The sequence below is a fragment of the Odocoileus virginianus genome, chromosome 2 (genome assembly GCF_023699985.2).
Source record: "Odocoileus virginianus isolate 20LAN1187 ecotype Illinois chromosome 2, Ovbor_1.2, whole genome shotgun sequence".
Classification (NCBI taxonomy): Eukaryota; Metazoa; Chordata; class Mammalia; order Artiodactyla; family Cervidae; genus Odocoileus; species Odocoileus virginianus.
The window spans coordinates 21174537-21192583 of NC_069675.1; the positions used below are offsets into that span (position 1 = coordinate 21174537).

Sequence of the window (18047 nt, forward strand, 5' to 3'; positions counted from 1 at the left end):
TCCTTACAAACATTCAATTCAGTTCAGTTGCTCAGTCATGTCCAACTCTTTGCAACCCGATGGACTGCAGCATGCCAGGCTTCCCTGTCCATCACCAACTCCCAGAGCTTGCTCAAACTCATGTCCGTTGAGTCGGTGATGCCATTCAACCATCTCATCATCTGTTGTCCCCCTCTCCTCCTGACTTCAGTCTTTCCCAGCATCAGGGTCTTTTACAATGAGTCAACTCTTCACATCAAGTGGCCAAAGTATTGGAGTTTCAGCTTCAACATCAGTCCTTCCAGTGAACAACCAGGACTGATCTCCTTTAGGATGGACTGGTTGGATCTCCTTGCAGTCCAAGGGACTCTCAAGAGTCTTTTCCAACACCACAGTTCAAAAGCAGCAATTCTTCAGCACTCAGCTCTCTTTACAGTCCAACTCTCACATCCATACATGACTACTGGAAAAAGCATAGCTTTGACTAGACAAACCTTTGTTGGCAAAGTAATGTCCCTGCTTTTTAATATGCTGTCTGGGTTTGTCAGAGCTTTTCTTCCAAGGAGCAAGCGTCTTTTAATTTCATGGCTGCAATCACCATCTGCAGTGATTTTGGAGCCTCCAAAATAAAGTCTGTCACTGTTTCCATTGTTTCCCCATCTATTTGCCATGAAGTTATGGGATCAGATACTATGATCTTAGTTTTCTGAATGTTGAGTTTTAAGCAACTTTTTCACTCTCCTCTTTTACTTTCATTACTTTCATAAGTTCTTCTTCACTTTCTACCATAAGGGTGGGGTCACCTGCATATCGGAGGTTATTGATATTTCTCCCAGCAATCTTGATTCCAGCTTGTGCTTCATCCAGCCCAGCATTTCTCATGATGTACTCTGACATATATAAGTTAAATAAGTGGGGTGACATTTGCAGCCTTGACGTACTCCTTTCCTGATTTGGAACCAGTCTGTTGTTCCATGTTCAGTTCTAACTGTTGCTTTTTGACATGCATACAGATTTCTCAGGAGACAGGTCAGGTGGTCTGGTTTTCCCATCTCTTTAAGAATTTTCCAGTTTGTCATGATCCACACAGTCAAAGGCTTTGGTGTAGTCAGTGAAGCGGAAGTAGATGTTTTTCTGGAATTCTCTTGCTTTTTTGATGATCCAACAGATGTTGGCAATTTGATCTCTGATTCCTCTGCCTTTTCTAAATCCAACTTGAACATCTGGAAGTTCACGATTCACATACTGTTGAAACCTGGCTTGGAGAATTTTGAGCATTACTTTACTAGCTTGTGAGATGAGTGCAATTGTGCAGTAGTTTGAGCATTCTTTGGCATTGTCTTTCTTTGGAATTGGAATGAAAACTGACCTTTTCCAGTCCTGTGGCCACTGCTGAGTTTTCCAAATTTGCTGGCATATTGAGTGCAGCACTTTCACAGCATCATCTTTTAGGATTTGAAACTTGAAGTCCATAACCTCCACTAGCTTTGTTTGTAGTGACGCTTCCTACGGCCCACTTGACTTCGCATTCCAGGATGTCTGGCTCTAGGTGAGTGATCACACCATCGTGGTTATCTGGGTCATGATCTTTTTTGTACAGTTTTTCTGTGTGTTCATGCCACCTCTTCATATCTTCTGCTTCTGTTAGGTCCATACCATTTCTGCCCTTTATTGTGCCCATCTTTGCATGAAATGTTCCCTTGGTATCTCTAATTTTCTTGAAGAGATCTCTAGTCTTTCTCGTTCTATCATTTTCCTCTATTTCTTTGCATCGATCACTGAGGAGGGCTTTCTTATTTCTCCTCACTATTCTTTGGAACTCTGAATTCAAATGGGAATATCTTTCCTTTTCTCCTTTGCCTTTCACTTCTCTTCTTTTCTCAGTTATTTGTAAGGCCTCCTCAGACAACCATTTTTCCTTTTTGCATTTCTTTTTCTTGGGGATGGTTCAGATCCCTGTCTCCTGTACAATGTCACAAACCTCCATTCGTAGTTCTTCAGCTACTCTGTCTATCAGATCAAATCCCTTGAATCTATTTCTCACTTCCACTGTATAATCATAAGGGATTTGATTTAGGTCATGCCTGAATGGTCTGGTGGTTTTCCCTACTTTCTTCAATTTAAGTCTGAATTTGCCAATGAAGAGTGCATGATCTGAGCCACAGTCAGCTCTTGGTCTTGTTTTTGCTGACTGTATAGAGTTTCTCCATCTTTGGCTGTAAAGAATATGCTGCTGCTGCTAAGTTGCTGCAGTCGTGTCTGACTCTGGATGACCCCATGGACAGCAGCCCACCAGGCTCCTCTGTCCACGGGTTTCTCTAGGCAAGAATACTGGAGTGGGTTGCCATTTCCTTCTCCAGCAAAGAATATAATCAGTCTGATTTTGGTATTGATCATCTGGTGATGTTCATGTGTAGAGTCTTGTCTTGTGTTGTTGGAAGAGGGTGTTTGCTATGACCAGTGTGTTCTCTTGGCACAAAACTCTGTTAGCCTTTGACCAGTTTTGTTTTGAACTCCAAGGCTAAATTTGCCTGTTACTCCAGGTATCTCTTGACTTCCTACTTTTGCATTCCAGTCCCCTATAATGAAAAGGACATCTCTTTTGGGTGTTAGTTATAGAAGATCTTGTAGGTCTTCATAAAACCATTCAACTTCAGCTTCAGCATTACTGGTCAGGGCATAGACTTTGATTACTGTGATATTGAATGGTTTGCCTTGGAAACGAATGGAGATCATTCTGTCATTTTTGATATTTCATCCAAGTACTGCATTTCAGACTCTTTTGTTGACTATAATGGCTAATCCATTTCTTATAAGGGATTCTTGCCCACAGTAATAGATATAATGGTAATCTGAGTTAAATTTGCCCATTCCAGTCCATTTTAGATTCTATGGCTCCTTTCTAAATGGAGAAACTAAGGCTCCTTGTGGTTAAATCACATTCTCTAAGGTATCAAATAGCAGAGCCAAGGTTTAGATTCTGGCTTGCTGACTCCAAAGTCATTACTTTTTCCACTTTTCCACATGACATCCACACCACCTACCTGAGCCCCAGGACAAACACTGCCAGTACACTTTTAACTATATTTGATTTTATTTTTCAAAGTGGTATACATCTAGATACGTTCATACTCCCCCACATTTTTTTATGGTTCCCCTTGAAAGTTATTGCTCTGCAGTTTTTAATCAAGCTACTGCATTTCTAAACCAGAGCACACACTGACCTTTGTAATTCTCTAAAGAATGCCAGACCTATTTTTACAAGCACAGAACCTCTCCTTACATGAGTGACCTTCAGCAGCCTAAAGGTATGACAGCAATTTTAATTACCTTCTTGGCACTTCCCCCACTGAACATTTTGAGAAATTCCCATGTCACCAGGGTGGCTCAAAGATTAATATTTAAGTGGGTGGGTCTGCCTTCTTTTGTCCTGAGAAAGCATTCCTGATGGCTTTTTAAAAATTATTAAATGAGAGCAATTACTCAGAAAGGAGGCTATATGGTTAGCGATAGTATCAGATCTCATAGAGACTCATGGATTTTAGTCCTTGTTTTGTGACTGTCTTGATGTACACTATTGAAAACCAATCACCTCTCCTGAGCCTCTAGACACATCCATGAGCTTATATGATTTCCAGGGATGTTGGCAATCACCACACTTTTGAGAAGCCCCTGAAATACTTTGAATACTTCTGTAAACTTTTATTTACAAGTTGAATGCAAATTGACTTTGAAAATAGAGCATGGCAACTACACAAACAGTAAAGTAAAACCATCTGATGTTGAGTCAAAAAAGGATAGCCTCCAGGTTCTTTCTTTTTTTTTTTTTTAATGAATCAAGGAGAGTACTTCATTTTATGTTTTCTCTTGGAGAGGCTGATCACTGAGCAGTGAGTTCAAAACCAAACCAAGCCAAACCAAAACCTCCAGGCAGCCTTGGAAGGTCCATGGAGGCCCTCATCGTCATCCCTGTTGACAAGAGAGGAAACTGAGGCTGAGTATTAACCTAAGATCTCTCGGCCAGTCTCTGGGGAGAAGTCTAACATCCTAAACGGAAGAGCTAAGTAGATTTTTAGGTTGAACAAAGTATCTGTCTGTATTCCTGCAAACATGTCAATGGGGCATCTGTGTCTGCTTTATATGCCTCTGCTGTGACTACAGTAAATCACTATTGTGCCAACGCATTTCTCAGATAAAGTGGACTGGGGGATGGAAACTAAACCAAGTGTGAAAGGTAATCTGGGGGAGATAACACAAGTGATTAATGCAGCATTGATTCAAAGGACGAGCCAGTTCTTAAAGAATTTTCCAAGTCAAGTAACAGTTTAAAGAGTGTTCATAGGAGTAAGGAATGGTTTTTAAGGGAACTGAGGTGAAGAGGGAGTAATGAGGGTGAGCTGGAAAGAGATGGATTAAGGGGCTAAGAGTTTTGTGGAGCTGGACAGGGCCGGATGCATGGATGCCCGCTTTTCACAGCCTTGTCCAAAAAAATACCAGTGACTGCGGGGAGTCAGAGGAGTAAAGAATGCAATGGGTTAAAGTGAAATTTAGTACAACTTCATTATTTTTAAAAGCAGTCAGCCTGTGGGGCTGTGATACGCCTACATAATCAAGAAGGGTGTCACAGAAAATGTCAAGCTTTTACCTAGTAACGATTGAGCAGCTGGTTCTGCGCTGCGTGATTCCATACATTCTAATGTCACAAAGGAAAAGAAAGGAGGTGGGGGGAATTTCCCTTCAGGGAATAACAGTTGAACATTTTTTCTTTTTTGGAGTGCATGCGTTTGTTCAGGGTGAGGGGGAACTTGGTCTAGCAGGAACTTGGTCCACCAGGCCGTTCTGGCTCTATTATTTGGTTGGCAGATGACTGTGGAATGGAATATTCATGTGGTCTTTTTATTTACCAAATCTATATTGATTGCCTAGTATGTGTCAGAGACTGACTTCAGGACAGGAGAGAAACTGTGAGCAAACCAATAAGGCGACTGCCTTCAAGGACCTGCCACTGTAATGGTGGAGACAGTCAACAGACAAGCATGTCATACATATAAAGAGAAATGGAAAAAGAGCTCTGAGACTAGGTGTGAAGGCTGAGGTGGTGGCTGGCTTAGGTAAGGAGGCCATGGATGGCTTTGCTCATCAGAGGGCATTTCAACTGAAAGCCTGAGCAGCGCAGGCATCAGGAGAGATGCCAAGGGAGAGGGCCAGCAAGTCCAAAGGCCTGAGATGGGGCAGAACTGTGCACATTCCTGGGTTGGCAAGGGCTCAGAATGAGAGAGGATGTGTCAGAGATGAAGTTAGATGGGTACCAGGGGCCAGATCAAGACTTTAGTCTTTATTCTAAGGAAAATGGGAAAATCACTGGAGGGCTTTGAGCAAGAGAGTCATACATACTATCTGACTTCACTTCAGTCGCTCAGTCATGTCTGACTCTTTACGATCCCATGAACTGCAACACACCAGGCTTCCCTGTCCATCACCAATTCCTGGAACTTGCTCAAACTCATGTCTATTGAGTCGGTGATGCCATCCAACCATCTCATCATCTGTTGTCCCCTTCTCCTCCTGCCTTCAATCTTTCCCAGCATCGGGGTCTTTTCTAAGGAGTCAGTTCTTCACATCAAGTGGCCAAAGTATTGGAGTTTCAGCTTTAGCATCAGTCCTTTCAATGAATATTCAGGACTGATTTCCTTTAGGCCACCATAGTTTGGTCTCAGGTCAAACAACAGGGAGGGAACATAGCCCCACCCATCAACAGAAAATTGGACAAAAGATTTACCAAGCATGGCCCCACCCATCAGAACAAGACCCAGTTTCCCCCCGTCAGTCTCTCCCAACAGAAAGCTTCCATAAGCCTCTGATCCTTATCTGTCAGAGGTCAGACAGAATGAAAACCACAATCACAGAAAACTAATCAAATTGATCACATGGACCACAGCCTTTTCTAACTCAATGAAACTATGAGCCATGCTGTGTAGGGCCACCCAAGATGGACAGGTCATGGTGGAGAGTTCTGACAAACCATGGGCCACTGGAGAAGGGAATGGCAAACCACTTCAGTATTCTTGCCTTGAGAACCCCATGAACAGTATGAGAAGGCAAAAAGATATGACACTGAAAGACGAACTATCTGACTTACATAAAAACAAAACCAAAAAACCTCTGGCCCAGTGAATCGTGTTAATACCCGGAGTCCAGGACTGGGCATTTGGGGGCCCCTGGCAGAACACATGGTTAATATGCCCACTCTTCCAAGGTGAATTCAATCTAAATAGTGTAGACATATCTGTGGCAGGAGCCACAGAAGGGCAGCTAGGAGGAGAGCCACTCAATGGTGAGAAGGAAATGTGTAAGAGGGGAGGACCTGGTATAATTGTTCTCATTTATTACACATTTGAGAAGGCCGTTACTTGCTGAAGGAACTTGATGAAAACTGACAGTATTAAATGATTGTGGCAGTTGGGTGCAAAATGATACTTCAAATCTTGCATCTCTTGAGCATCATGAATTCTCAGAATTTATATGAATGAGAGGGCAGTGCCCAGGGGAGAGGAGTGGGCTTCAGTGCAGAACAGGGTTCCCAGCTGCAACTGACAGATTTTACTCTAGGTAGTTTAACAGAAGAGATGTCATTAAAAGATGATGTAACTAAAAGATGAAGCTAGTCATGCCTAGGCATGTGTTCAGGTTTTTTTTAACTCCCCACAAATCCATTGTTTTTTGCTTTCAGTCCTGGACTCTCTCCATCTTTCTCTGTCAAGCTCTTGCAGAGAGTGATTTTGTCCCTCTACGTCCGGAGGTTGGGGATAGCCCTGCCATACGTGGAGACCTCTAGCTGCTGTCTTCCTGCTCCCTGCCCACCTTTTCACTTCACCAATGAGCATCCCAGAGCCTGACACACAGCAGGTACTCAAGAGACGCTTGGCAGTCCAATGGATGCAGGAGCAAATGAATGAGTGAAAGAATAAGAGAATTGAAAATGCTATAAACACTATGTAAAAATATGTAGTGTTTGTATAACATGCATGAAAATACTCAAGATTTCTTTATTACCATGATTTTTCTGTAAAGACCCCTCATCTCACCTAATTTTTGCCCCAAAGCTTTCTTGCATGGCTCCTTGAACACTTGTATTTACCCAATATCGAAGTGAGCGGCTCTGCTTGAAAAATCAATATATTTAGAATCCCTGAAGAGGTTTAGTTTTCTAGGTTATGTAGAAAGTAGGCCTCTCCCCAGACAGCTGTCTGTCTCTCACATGCTTTCTGGATGTCTCTTTAATTACCTGTCCTCAGATCCACACACATCTATTTGTTCCCTTCCAACAGGAGCCAGTTTAATTTTGTTCAAGTAATATTAACTGTTCTTGGGGGCCACACCCTGTGCCAAGGGTGGGGGAAAAATACTATAGAATACTCCCACTAGAAGATATCCTCAAATTTTGGAAACTTATTTAAAAAAGCTGTATCGTTTTGTGCATTTGATTATTAAAGCTGTTTTAACAGACACTGAAACCATGATTTAATTCTGCCAAGTATGTAGACAGTTAGAACCACTGCCTTTGAGGATGTCCACCAACTGTTATTCAAGTCCACGAGGAAACACATTTTCTACCTGGTTACATCTTGGTTACACACACACAGATGTCCAACTTTGCATGTATCTTTTTTCTCTTCCAAATATTCAAGTAAGGTTTAGGCACAGAATGAAAAAGACTATTATTGTTCAACCTCTTTAAGAGGCCAAAACATTAAAAGTAATTTTGGAGAAGGGGTGGGAGGGTGGAAATTATATAAAATTAAGACCTGTGGCAAAAGGACAAATGCACACCTGGCAAAAGGAGAAATGCAGAACAGATGGGAGCACCCCACTGAGGAGAGGTCAGTGCCTGGAGGACGGGACTGGGCTTCAGTAACGCAGGTGTGTGGGACAGGGTTCCTAGCTGCAACTGACAGAATCTACTCTAGGCAGTTTAGCAGAAGAGATGTCATTAAATATATATATATATATATATATGTATATATAAAGGTGTTCAGGAGGGCAGGAAATTAGTTTGTGTGGCTACAGCGAGAAACATCATCCAGCTGCCACGACAGGACTGCTGTCAGAGTGACCCACTGCAGCCTCTGCTGGGCACCCACACTGCAGCTGGTACCATTGCTTTTGGGCCCTGAATGCTGCCCTCTGCACCTTCTGACTCCTGAGGCAAGACCCTTCTGCTGAGAGTGGATTCCATTATGGGGCCTGCTTAGAATGGGGTATGGTAACAGGCCTGCCTTCCACTTTCGTGACCCCTCCCCCCCCCGCCCCAGGTCCCTTCCCTTTTTTCTGACTTCGGGAGAAAGAGCACCATCTATTGGTCTCTGGTTCAGAGTGCACATAGCATTCTGCCAGGAGGCATCTCGGCCTCTCAAGGACTGCTCCGTGCTGGCTCAGCCATTGAGTGTCTAGTAGCCCCTCCACCCTGCCGCCAGGACTTCTGTTTCAGGTGAGGGGGCAGATGGTACGAGGCTAGAAATTCAATGAACATTGGTCTCACAGATCTCATAGCGGTGTGTCTCACACAGCACTGTAAATGAACTCTGATAAGTATTGTTGCAGGGAAACAAGGTCCACGAAAGGCGTTGCCTGGTCTGGAGAGTTGGAGTCCAGAGTGAGCAGTTAGTCTAGTGAGGACAGATTCTTGCCCTTCCTACTTGGGAAGGGACTCCACTCTAATTCCCCTCCTCCATGTGGTATTATATTGAAGTCTTAGGGCTGGTCACTGCTGCTGATAATTCATCAGCAGGGGCAGTAGGCAATCAGCCTTGGTGAGAGGTCCTTGTTGGGCCAGTGCCTCATCTCTGTGTCTGAAACCATGCCCACTTTGTCCATGAGGCTGTTGAGTGAAAAATGGGCCAGGCAATCTGCTGCTCACACACTTAAGAGTCTCATGCACAGTGGGAGTTCTTGACCATTCCAGCAATTGAGATCCAATGATTCTCTCATATGGGGGCCCGTCCTGAGATGTCCGTCCACATTGCTCTTCCCACACTTCCTTTCATGCTGCTCACCATCCTTTCAAACTGGTAGTCACTGCCCATGACATGGTGGGCATCCTCCTCCTCCCAGGCCATCTCTACATAAAGTGGACATTGCAGACCACTTCAAGTGGTACTCCCTGGGAATGTTTCCTTTCCCCATCATCCCTTGACCCCAAGTGGGGCTGAAATGCTCTGGGAGTTAAATGCCAGCAGATAACAGCTAAACTGGCAGAGCCATCTGCAAACCAGATTTGGCATTTTTTTCCTCCTTGGTGATCTGCTCATTGGGAATTCCCTGTGGGACCTTGATGATGAGGGAGGGGAGTGGCAGGCAGTAGGCGCCTCGCCGGATGAGGACTGTCGGTCACATACAGTCAGTGCTGGTCTATGTCACTGCCCTCTGATGAAGGCGTGCTGTCAGACTGAGCCCTCTGAACTCTTAGCTTGGTGGATCGAATCTCGGGATGGATAGTTTAGGGCACATGGTCACCTAAAATCCTATGGTCAAGCCCTTAGCAGCAGGAGTTATTTCTAAAAGAATAACTACTTGCATAAGAAAGCTTGGTTTTGCTCCAAAAGCCAAGAGGCTGCAGCTGCACTTTCCCTTTTAGGAACCATGGCAGACTCCATACAGCATCCAGGCTGATCCCAGACTGGGCATCATTCACTCTCCTGGGTCCTAAGGGCAAAATGGAGAGCTGCTTCCAGAGTGCCTGGACTGGCTAGAGAGCAGTCTCCTACCCAGGCCTCCAGGAGAAGTAAATGAGTCAGAGCAGCAGACCCAAAGCTGACACAGGCTGCATTAGATGCCAAGTGATGGGATCTGTGCCATCGAGCATCTGTGCCTCATTCTTCTTGGTGGTAGCAAGATCTGCAGTTCCTACAGACGCACAGTGTTGCTTTTGCTTGGTCATTTTGATAGGAAGGGAGAGCCTAGGGAGTATGTGACCTTAGTCCTTCAATAATAGACACCCCAAGCCCCTGGTTTGGAACTCAATGTGTGGATTCTTTCACTGCACAGGGAAGCTGTTCCAACCACAGACTCAGAAACTCGGGAAATAACCACATGCTTTTTCACTGAGAAAATGGAAGTGGTCGGAAGACTTCCACAGTCTTTCACCACCACATCCGCCCACCTTCCAGCATCTGCTCCCACTTACAGTCTGTTCTCCTACACTGCGTGTTTCTGTGACAGGCATTAAATATTATTGCTAAGTAGGGGGATGATGTCACTGTAATATGGAAATTGGGTTGGATCACAAGTGATTTTTTTCCCCAGCACATTAATATTTTGTTCCACCAGATAAAAGCTGCTGAATGGGAAGGATGCCAGTGGGGTGAGCTGAATGGACGAGCTGCAGAATAAGGTACATGACGTAACGCTGCTCCTTCATGGTCCTTCCTGGTCCTTCCTGGTCTTGGTGGTTTGGCCACAGATTCTGTCTTGGAGGGGGCTTCCCTGATGGCTCAGTGGGTAACGAATCTGCCTGCAATGCAGGAGACACAGGAGGTGCGTTTGATCCCTGGGTTAGGAACATCCCCTGGAGAAGGAAATGGCCACCCGTTGGCGTGACTCAGCAGCTTCTATCCTTCCTTTTCCTAAATTCTAGCAGGCTGTCTTTGCCCTTTCTTGGGAAGGTGGAATCCTTTATTTTCTGATTTATTTATATGAAATATAAGGCTTTAAAAAAAAACCCAACTATGTCAGTTTTTGCTAGCGTGCAGTTCTCAAAGTTGGATAGGTTTGGAATGGTCTGCCCCAACCCTATTTTTCCATAAATTGTTATTTTTAGTGCATGGATTTTGGACTGAAAAAGTGTTCAGGAACACATTTATCATGTTATAGCAGACATGCCTGTATGTTTCTTCCCACTTGTAACCATGGAGAAATCATTCACGCTCTTATCGAAAGCTTATTCCTCCATGTATGGACTCGTGCCACCTCCTTATTCAAGGACGTTCTACCATTTGGCCCCCTTTTTCTGGCTCATCAGTTTTTTACCTTTCTTGGAACAGTCTCATCAACATAAAAAAAATGCTGCTACTTCTCTCATCTTAAAAGAAAAAAGAAAATCATTCTTTCAACACCATGTCCCCTACCAACTATTACCTCCAGTGTTTGCTCTCTTTTCAGCAAAACTAGTTGAAGGAGTTGCCTATACACACACTCTGTCTGGTTCTTTCCCTGTTTTCTCTGAAGCCCAATCCAGTGTGGTTTTTCTCCTTCTCTACAACACCAAAACTCCCATTATCAAGGTCCCATTTGACCTCTTCACTGTTAAATCCAATGGTCAACTTCCAGTTCTTCTCTTTCTAGGCTGGTTAGCAGTGTTTAGTAGTTGGTCACTCCCTCCACCGTGCTCTATTTGCGTCCAGGCAACTGCTCTTGTTTCCCTCCTGCCTCATGTCTTGTTCCTTCTCAGTCTCCCTTGCAGATCCCTCTTCTGTTGAAGGAAGCTCCTCTTCCTTTCTTTCCTCCACTCCATCCTTTGGTGACCCCATTCAGTTTCATGGCTTTATGCTGCAAATTCCCAATTTCCATCTCCAGAACAGACCTTCAGCTTAAACTGCAGATTATTTACTCAATTGCCGACTCAGCTCCTCCACTTAAATGTTTAATATATATCTCAAAGCGAGCAAGTCTGAACCTGAACTTCTGATATCTCATACCAAGCCTGGTCTTCCCATGTTGTTGTTCCCTGGACAGCTGACTGGAAAACTCAGCTGTTCCAGGCGCTTGGCCAAAAAACTTGTGGTCATTCCTGCGTCTTCTCCATCAGCAGATCCTGCTGGTTCTAACTTAGAAAATACATCCAGAATCTAGCTGCTTACTACCTGTGCTGCCACCATCCTGGGGCAAGCTACCATCTTCTCTTGCCTGGATTATTGCAAAAGTTCCCAACTGGCCTCTCTACTTCCACCCTTGCCTCCCTACAATCGATGTGCCATACAGTAGTCACAGTGAGCCTACAACGTATGTTAGATTGTGACTGGTTGAAAACTCTATACTGCTGTTGAGTCAAAGTCTTCCTGTAGTCTTCAAGGTCCTATGTGATTTAACCCACCCACCAAACCCTCCCACCCTCACCTGACCCTCACTTTCTCTTTAACCTCTCATTCTCCCCGTTATTCACTCTCCTCCAGCCACATGTGCTTTTCTGCTGTTCCTCAAACACATCAGGCACTCTCTCGCCACAGGGCCTTTGCAACGGCTGTTCCATATGCCTGGAACACTCTTCCATGTCCTTTAAATATTTGCTCACATTTTCAGTGAAGCTGGAGCTGTTGTAAGAAGAATGCAAAACACGTGCCCCCATCCTCCTGTGTTCCCGTCACTAGTTTGCTTTATTTTCTCCCTGCAAGGTCCCTCCACTTATCTAGGTTATCTTTGTTAGGTTATCTTTTAACCTAGCAAATAAATGACTTATGTCTATCATTTCTTATCTGTCTCCCCCACTAGATTTAAATCCTATGAGGGCAGGGATTTGCTTGGTTTACTGATAGCTCCAAGGGCTGAGAAAGTGCCTTGGCAGATAGTAGGTTTGCAATGAATATTTACTGTATGAATACACGACAGGTTACCGTCCCACTGGGCCCGCTATGAAATGCTCTCAGGTAAAAACCCCACGTATCACCTGTACCCCACTCGCCCCACGCTGACAGTGGACCTTGATAACTGAGCTGAGGTTACACGTTGCACCCTAGCCAGAAAACAAGTTTTTGCTTCTCTTTTGGAGAGGTGGGATTCACAAGGTGAGAATTTTCCCCAAAATGGAAACATTGTTCAAATGGTACTAAAGCAGCCATGAAGCTATGTTAGGCTATGGAAAAAAAAAATCATATTTTTCATCAACTTCCTGTTTCTTTAAGAAGTGAACACAAAGGATGCATTTAATTTAAATAGGAATGAAGTGATAATGCTTTTAGGAAAAAACCAAAACTTTACTTTCCATCATGTTGGAGCCTATTGGTTTAATTCATATTATTATTCCCACTGATGGCTTTACATAATATGGGACATAAAAAATGTACTGCAAATAAAAGTTCTTTTCATTCAAATGGAGAAGAAAATTATAGGTTCAAAAAAAATCAAGTTAAATATCAAAAGAAGTTGGTATCAAAAAATAAAATTTCTATGTTTCAAAAAACCTGACAGTGAAGATATTATCAAATTTGTGATGATTGAGATACACTTTACGGTGAGCCTCTGAAAACCTTGGCTTTGAAGCTGAAGCTTCTGCTTAGAAACAGTGTGGGCAGAGCAGACCTGTTCACATTTTGACAGAAGGGCAAGTTTAAGAGTCCTTTAGTTCAAGTATCTTAATTATCCTCTGTCAGAAACACTCTTCAGAGTGTTAGACGGAAGTTCTTAAGGAAGAACAGGCGTCCAGGAGCCACAGCCCTGCTTTAGGGGACTCTGTTGACTTGGAACCCTCTGGCACTGTTAAGATCCCTGAGACGACCACCTTTTCTACTCTGTTCAGCTGACATGTAAGCACTCAGTAGCAGCAAGCCTGCTATCGCCCAGGGGAGGACGACTTCATGTACTTGGAGATGAGTGCGTCTGTCTTCCCAAGGCTCACTCTGTGGCAGTCCACTGGCACCAAGGAGCCAAGCGGTGGCACCGTGGCCAAGCGCTCCTGGCTGCTGGCTGCGGATGAGGATGGCGCGGGCTCTGACACAGCCGCTTTTTCTGCACCAGTCACGCGCTCTTCGCCTCCTGGGTCCCCTGTGCGGCCGCCCCGGGAAGCCAAAGGGCCGCTACTCGCCTCACCGCCCTTCAGGTGCCCGTGGTGATCTTCGCTGAGTAACAGCACCATGGTCCCACCAACACGAAGCACTCTGGGCCAAAAAAAAAAGAAAGGTAATTAGTATGAGTATTTCTTTCTTTGGAGACAACAAACAATCCCACTTTGTTTAAAATATTTGGTGTTCTTAATTTGAAATTTAATTTTAGCCATTTAAATGCGAGGATTTTGATAATTAGGTAGTATCTTCCATGATGCATATTCATTATAGTAATTATGAAATCACTAGTACAAATCTGCTTTAATTATCTATTTTTACTCTATTTAAAAGGCAAGCCTCAAAGTAATTTGTAGCCACAGTTTAATAAGTGATTGTACAAAGGAAAAGGCAAATGAAAGGATCCTGAGGAATCTGAGTACATGAAAGGCAGCAGGCTGAACAACAGCAGAACAAAGGCCCCAGGAAGGAGGACAAACACAAAGAAAAGGCAGCAGGGAAGACCCGGAAATGTCAGCCTGCGGAGGAGGACTCACTTTCTCAATCGTCTGACCCAAGTCTACACAGCACTTCTGTGGAAACAGTGATGGATAATGGCATACAGTCCCGAGTTGCTGAAAAGATGACTGAGCAGTGGGAGAGGGAGGCAAGCAAGAGCTAAAGAGCACGTGTGGCAAACGCCACTATCAAGGCGAGCGTGAGAGGCTCCAGAGACACCTTAGGTGGGACCCAGACCTGGGCACTCAGCCTGGGGAAGACTCTCAGAGGGCGAGAAGAGCTACAGTGGGTGTGACCGGCAAGCAGGAGTGAGCTGGGCCGAGGGGACCGGCGGACTGGAGCAAGGGGAGGGAGCAAAGACAGGAAGTTGTGGAGAGGAGGAGGTACTGAAGGGGAACCAGAGCGGGCGGGATGAGGGGATGCAGGAGCTCTGTCTGGAACATGCTGAGCATGGGGCCAACAGACCGCTGGGCTAGGGCCTGGAGGCTGTCAGAGAGACCAGGGTTGGAGGTGGAGATTTGAGTTTCCCGTAATAAACGGTAGATAAAGCCAGGTGGTGCTAGTGACAAAGAACCCACCTGCCAATGCAGGAGACATGAGAGGCAGCTTCGATCCCTGGGTGGGAAAGATCCCCTGGAGGAGGAAATGGCAACCCACTCCAGTACACTTGCCTGAGAAATCTCATGGACAGAGGAGCCTGGTGGGCTACAATCCATGGGGTCACAAAGAGTCCAACACAACTGAAGGAGCTTAACAAACACAAAGCAACAATGGGGGATGAGATCGCCTAGGCTGGAAGAAGAGAGAGAGGAGAGAAGAGGGGTCAAGGAACAGGGACTTAACATTCAAGGAAGGATGGAGAAGGAAGAGCCCATGAAACAGCCAAGGAGAAGGTCTGAACTATGGTGATACCACGGAAGCCAGAGGAGCAGAGTTCCAAGATGGGGATGAATGGTCTCAACAGAGTCAAATGCTATAGAACTAACAACTGATAAGGATATTAGTGACCCTGGGGCAGCACTCCTAGTTGGGGGCAGGAGCTAGCGCTGGTCTGCAGAGGCAAGGCAGGGGGCTGGAAGGTGAGGATGGCAAGTGTAGACTTTTCTCTGAAGAAACTTGGTTGTAGAGGTTAAGAAACCAGGTGACAGCTGGAGGATGAAGACTTAAAGGAAGCCCTGCCCCCACCACACCCAGAAAAGAGGTCAGGAGCTGAAGTAGCTTTCCCTTATCTCAACGGTCTGCCAATCTAAACGAGTCTGTCTGCAGATGACATCACAGATTCATCCACTTCATTCTATGCTCTCCTCTGCCCACGCTATCGCAGCCTGACAGGTCTTATTTCTAAATCTGTCATCATCCCCCAACCTCCCCTTCCGAGTTTCCACACCAGAAACAGTTGTACATCCCTGCAAATCTCTCAACCATTAAACTTCAAATAGACTCTTGACTCCCACTTGCCTGCTTCCCTTTGCTCACGGCGTGTCCCACAAACTGACCTCCCTTCTTGCCCCAGGACATGCAGCTCTGCTCTTCTGGGGCACTGACACCCACTCCATTGTGTGCTTCTCATCATTCCGGTCTCAGAGTTCAAATGCCTCCTTGGAGAGGCCTTTCCCTGAGCACCTATTGAAGGGAGCCACGGCGGCTCTCTTAGTCACTCTCTGGCAAAAATGCCGTCTTTAGTGTTCATCATATCTATCATGATCTGAAATTATTCTGCAGATTTATTCATGATCTGTATTCCCACGCTGGAGTGCCAGCCCCACATGGGCAAAAACTCTGTCCTATTCACAGTCAGATCCCCACTGCCTAGTACAGTGTGTGGGTATGAAAGGCCACAAAAAGTGTCTGGGGAAGGGATAGCTGGATCTGGAGAGAATGAGGAGGTGGACAGGTTGAAGGTAAGAAGGAAGTAGGCAGAGAACAGTTCCTGAGGAGGCAGGAACCAAGGGGATAAACTCTTGCTATTGGGAGAGGAGGCGGCGAGATGACAGGTGTGGCTGGACACCGGGGGACAGAAACAAAAAACACAGTATCTCTGAACACATAGGAAAAAACACAATTAAGATAATAAATGAGATACAATTTTTTTACCTACCATATTAACAAAAACAAAAAGACTACCACTCTCAAGATGGCAAGATTAGGGAAAAAATGAGTATTTCTAAAGACAAAAATTGATATAACTGTTTTGACAGTATCAAAGATATGAAATGTACATAACCTTTGACCCAGCAATCTCACATCTAGGAGATTATTCTAAGATATAAGAGCAGAAGCTGTAGCAGTAGTAGAATAATAGTGACAATTAATGGCAAAGACAGCTAATATTTATTGGTACCAAGGGCTTCCTAGGTGGCACTAGCGGTAAAGAACCTGCTTGCTAATGCAGGAGATGTAAGAGATGCGAGTTCGATCCCCAGGTCAGGAAGATCTCTTGGAGGAGGGCATGGCAACTGACTCCAGTATTCTTGCCTGGAGAATCCCATGGACAGAGGGGCCTGGCAGGCTACAATCCATAGGGTTGCACAGAGTCAGACATGACAGAAGAAATTTAGCACGCACACATGTATTATGTGATAAATATTGTTTTAAATGCTTTGTATATCATTTAATCCTTAGAATTCAAGTATATTCTGTTGCCATATCCATTTTGCAGATGAAGAAACAGAGGCACTGTGGTTTTAAATAACTTGATCATTATAGTCAGTTTGAAAAACTGTTTGTGCAAAGATGGCTCAGAATGTTATTCTTTATTAAAATGAAATGGTGGACGTTACCTAAATACCCATCCCTAAGTTCTATAGGCTACATAATGGTATATATATATATAATGCAACCACTGTGGCAACCACTGAAAATTATTATGTACATTATAACAACTGATCAGAAAGATTTATGAGATATTTCTGAGTGGAAAAAAGAAAGCAGATTATACAGTGTAGTAAATTAACGGTGATCCTATTAATATAAAATTGAAAACATCTATTTGTGTATATGTACATGGAATGGTGTCTAACAGGACATTCACCAATTAATTCATTGTAACTTATTTCACATAATGGAAGAAAATAAGAAAGTAAAAATCACCTGGAATCCTGCTACTCAGAGATGACCATTTTTGATAAAATGTCTTTCTAAGCATCTTGCCACATTCATATACACATAAATTTCTTACTAAGAAAGCTATTCAAAAATTATAAAGCAATATGTCCCAAACTGTATTCCTCTAAACACTAGGATAGTATGAGAGATTATTTCTTGTATATATAAAGAAGAAACCAACTAGAATTATGTGGTCAATAGTTGGGGAAGCTCTGTATCAAACAACATAAAAGAGATTTCTCTTTTACATTTGAACCTGCAAGACTAGGGGTAGATGACACAAACACCCAACTTATTTGAACTTGGATGGCATTAGGCCTTAACCTTCTACCACTCATCTCAATTCCAAGCAGTCTGGTATATTCATTGTTTTTTGAACATGCTTTTTGCTTCATTATTACCCAAGAAATACTTGCTGAATATCTGCATGTATAAAACATGGTGTGGTCTCCTTTTTCATTCTTTGCAAATTTCTAAATTTCACTGAGATCATGCTTCTTCCATGAATCCACCTCAAATCTTCTGGGCCTCTTTAGTGACTTCTTCCTTCAAGCTGAACAAGTTAACTTTCTAATTTTGCTCATCTGGTTGAGAAGAAAGCTCAAATATTATACTTCTCTGTATTTCTCCTTTGCATACATGAAACTGTTATTGCTGAAGTAAATTTAAGGAGGAAATAACTGAGCTGAGAGTGCA

General features: G+C 44.0%; 1 protein-coding gene across 3 annotated transcripts in view; it reads right to left on the reverse strand.

Annotated features, from left to right (window-relative positions):
* Window positions 1–12862: 12862 nt before the first annotated feature.
* THUMPD2 (THUMP domain containing 2) overlaps window positions 12863–18047 on the reverse strand; it is a 37806-nt gene continuing 32621 nt past the window's right edge. For all 3 annotated transcript variants that reach the window (XM_020913668.2, XM_020913662.2, XM_070477252.1), the window contains one exon: window positions 12863–13844. In XM_020913668.2, coding sequence (XP_020769327.2) covers window positions 13520–13844 — 325 coding nt within the window. In that variant the 3' untranslated portion in view covers window positions 12863–13519. The remainder of the gene's footprint in view (window positions 13845–18047) is intronic.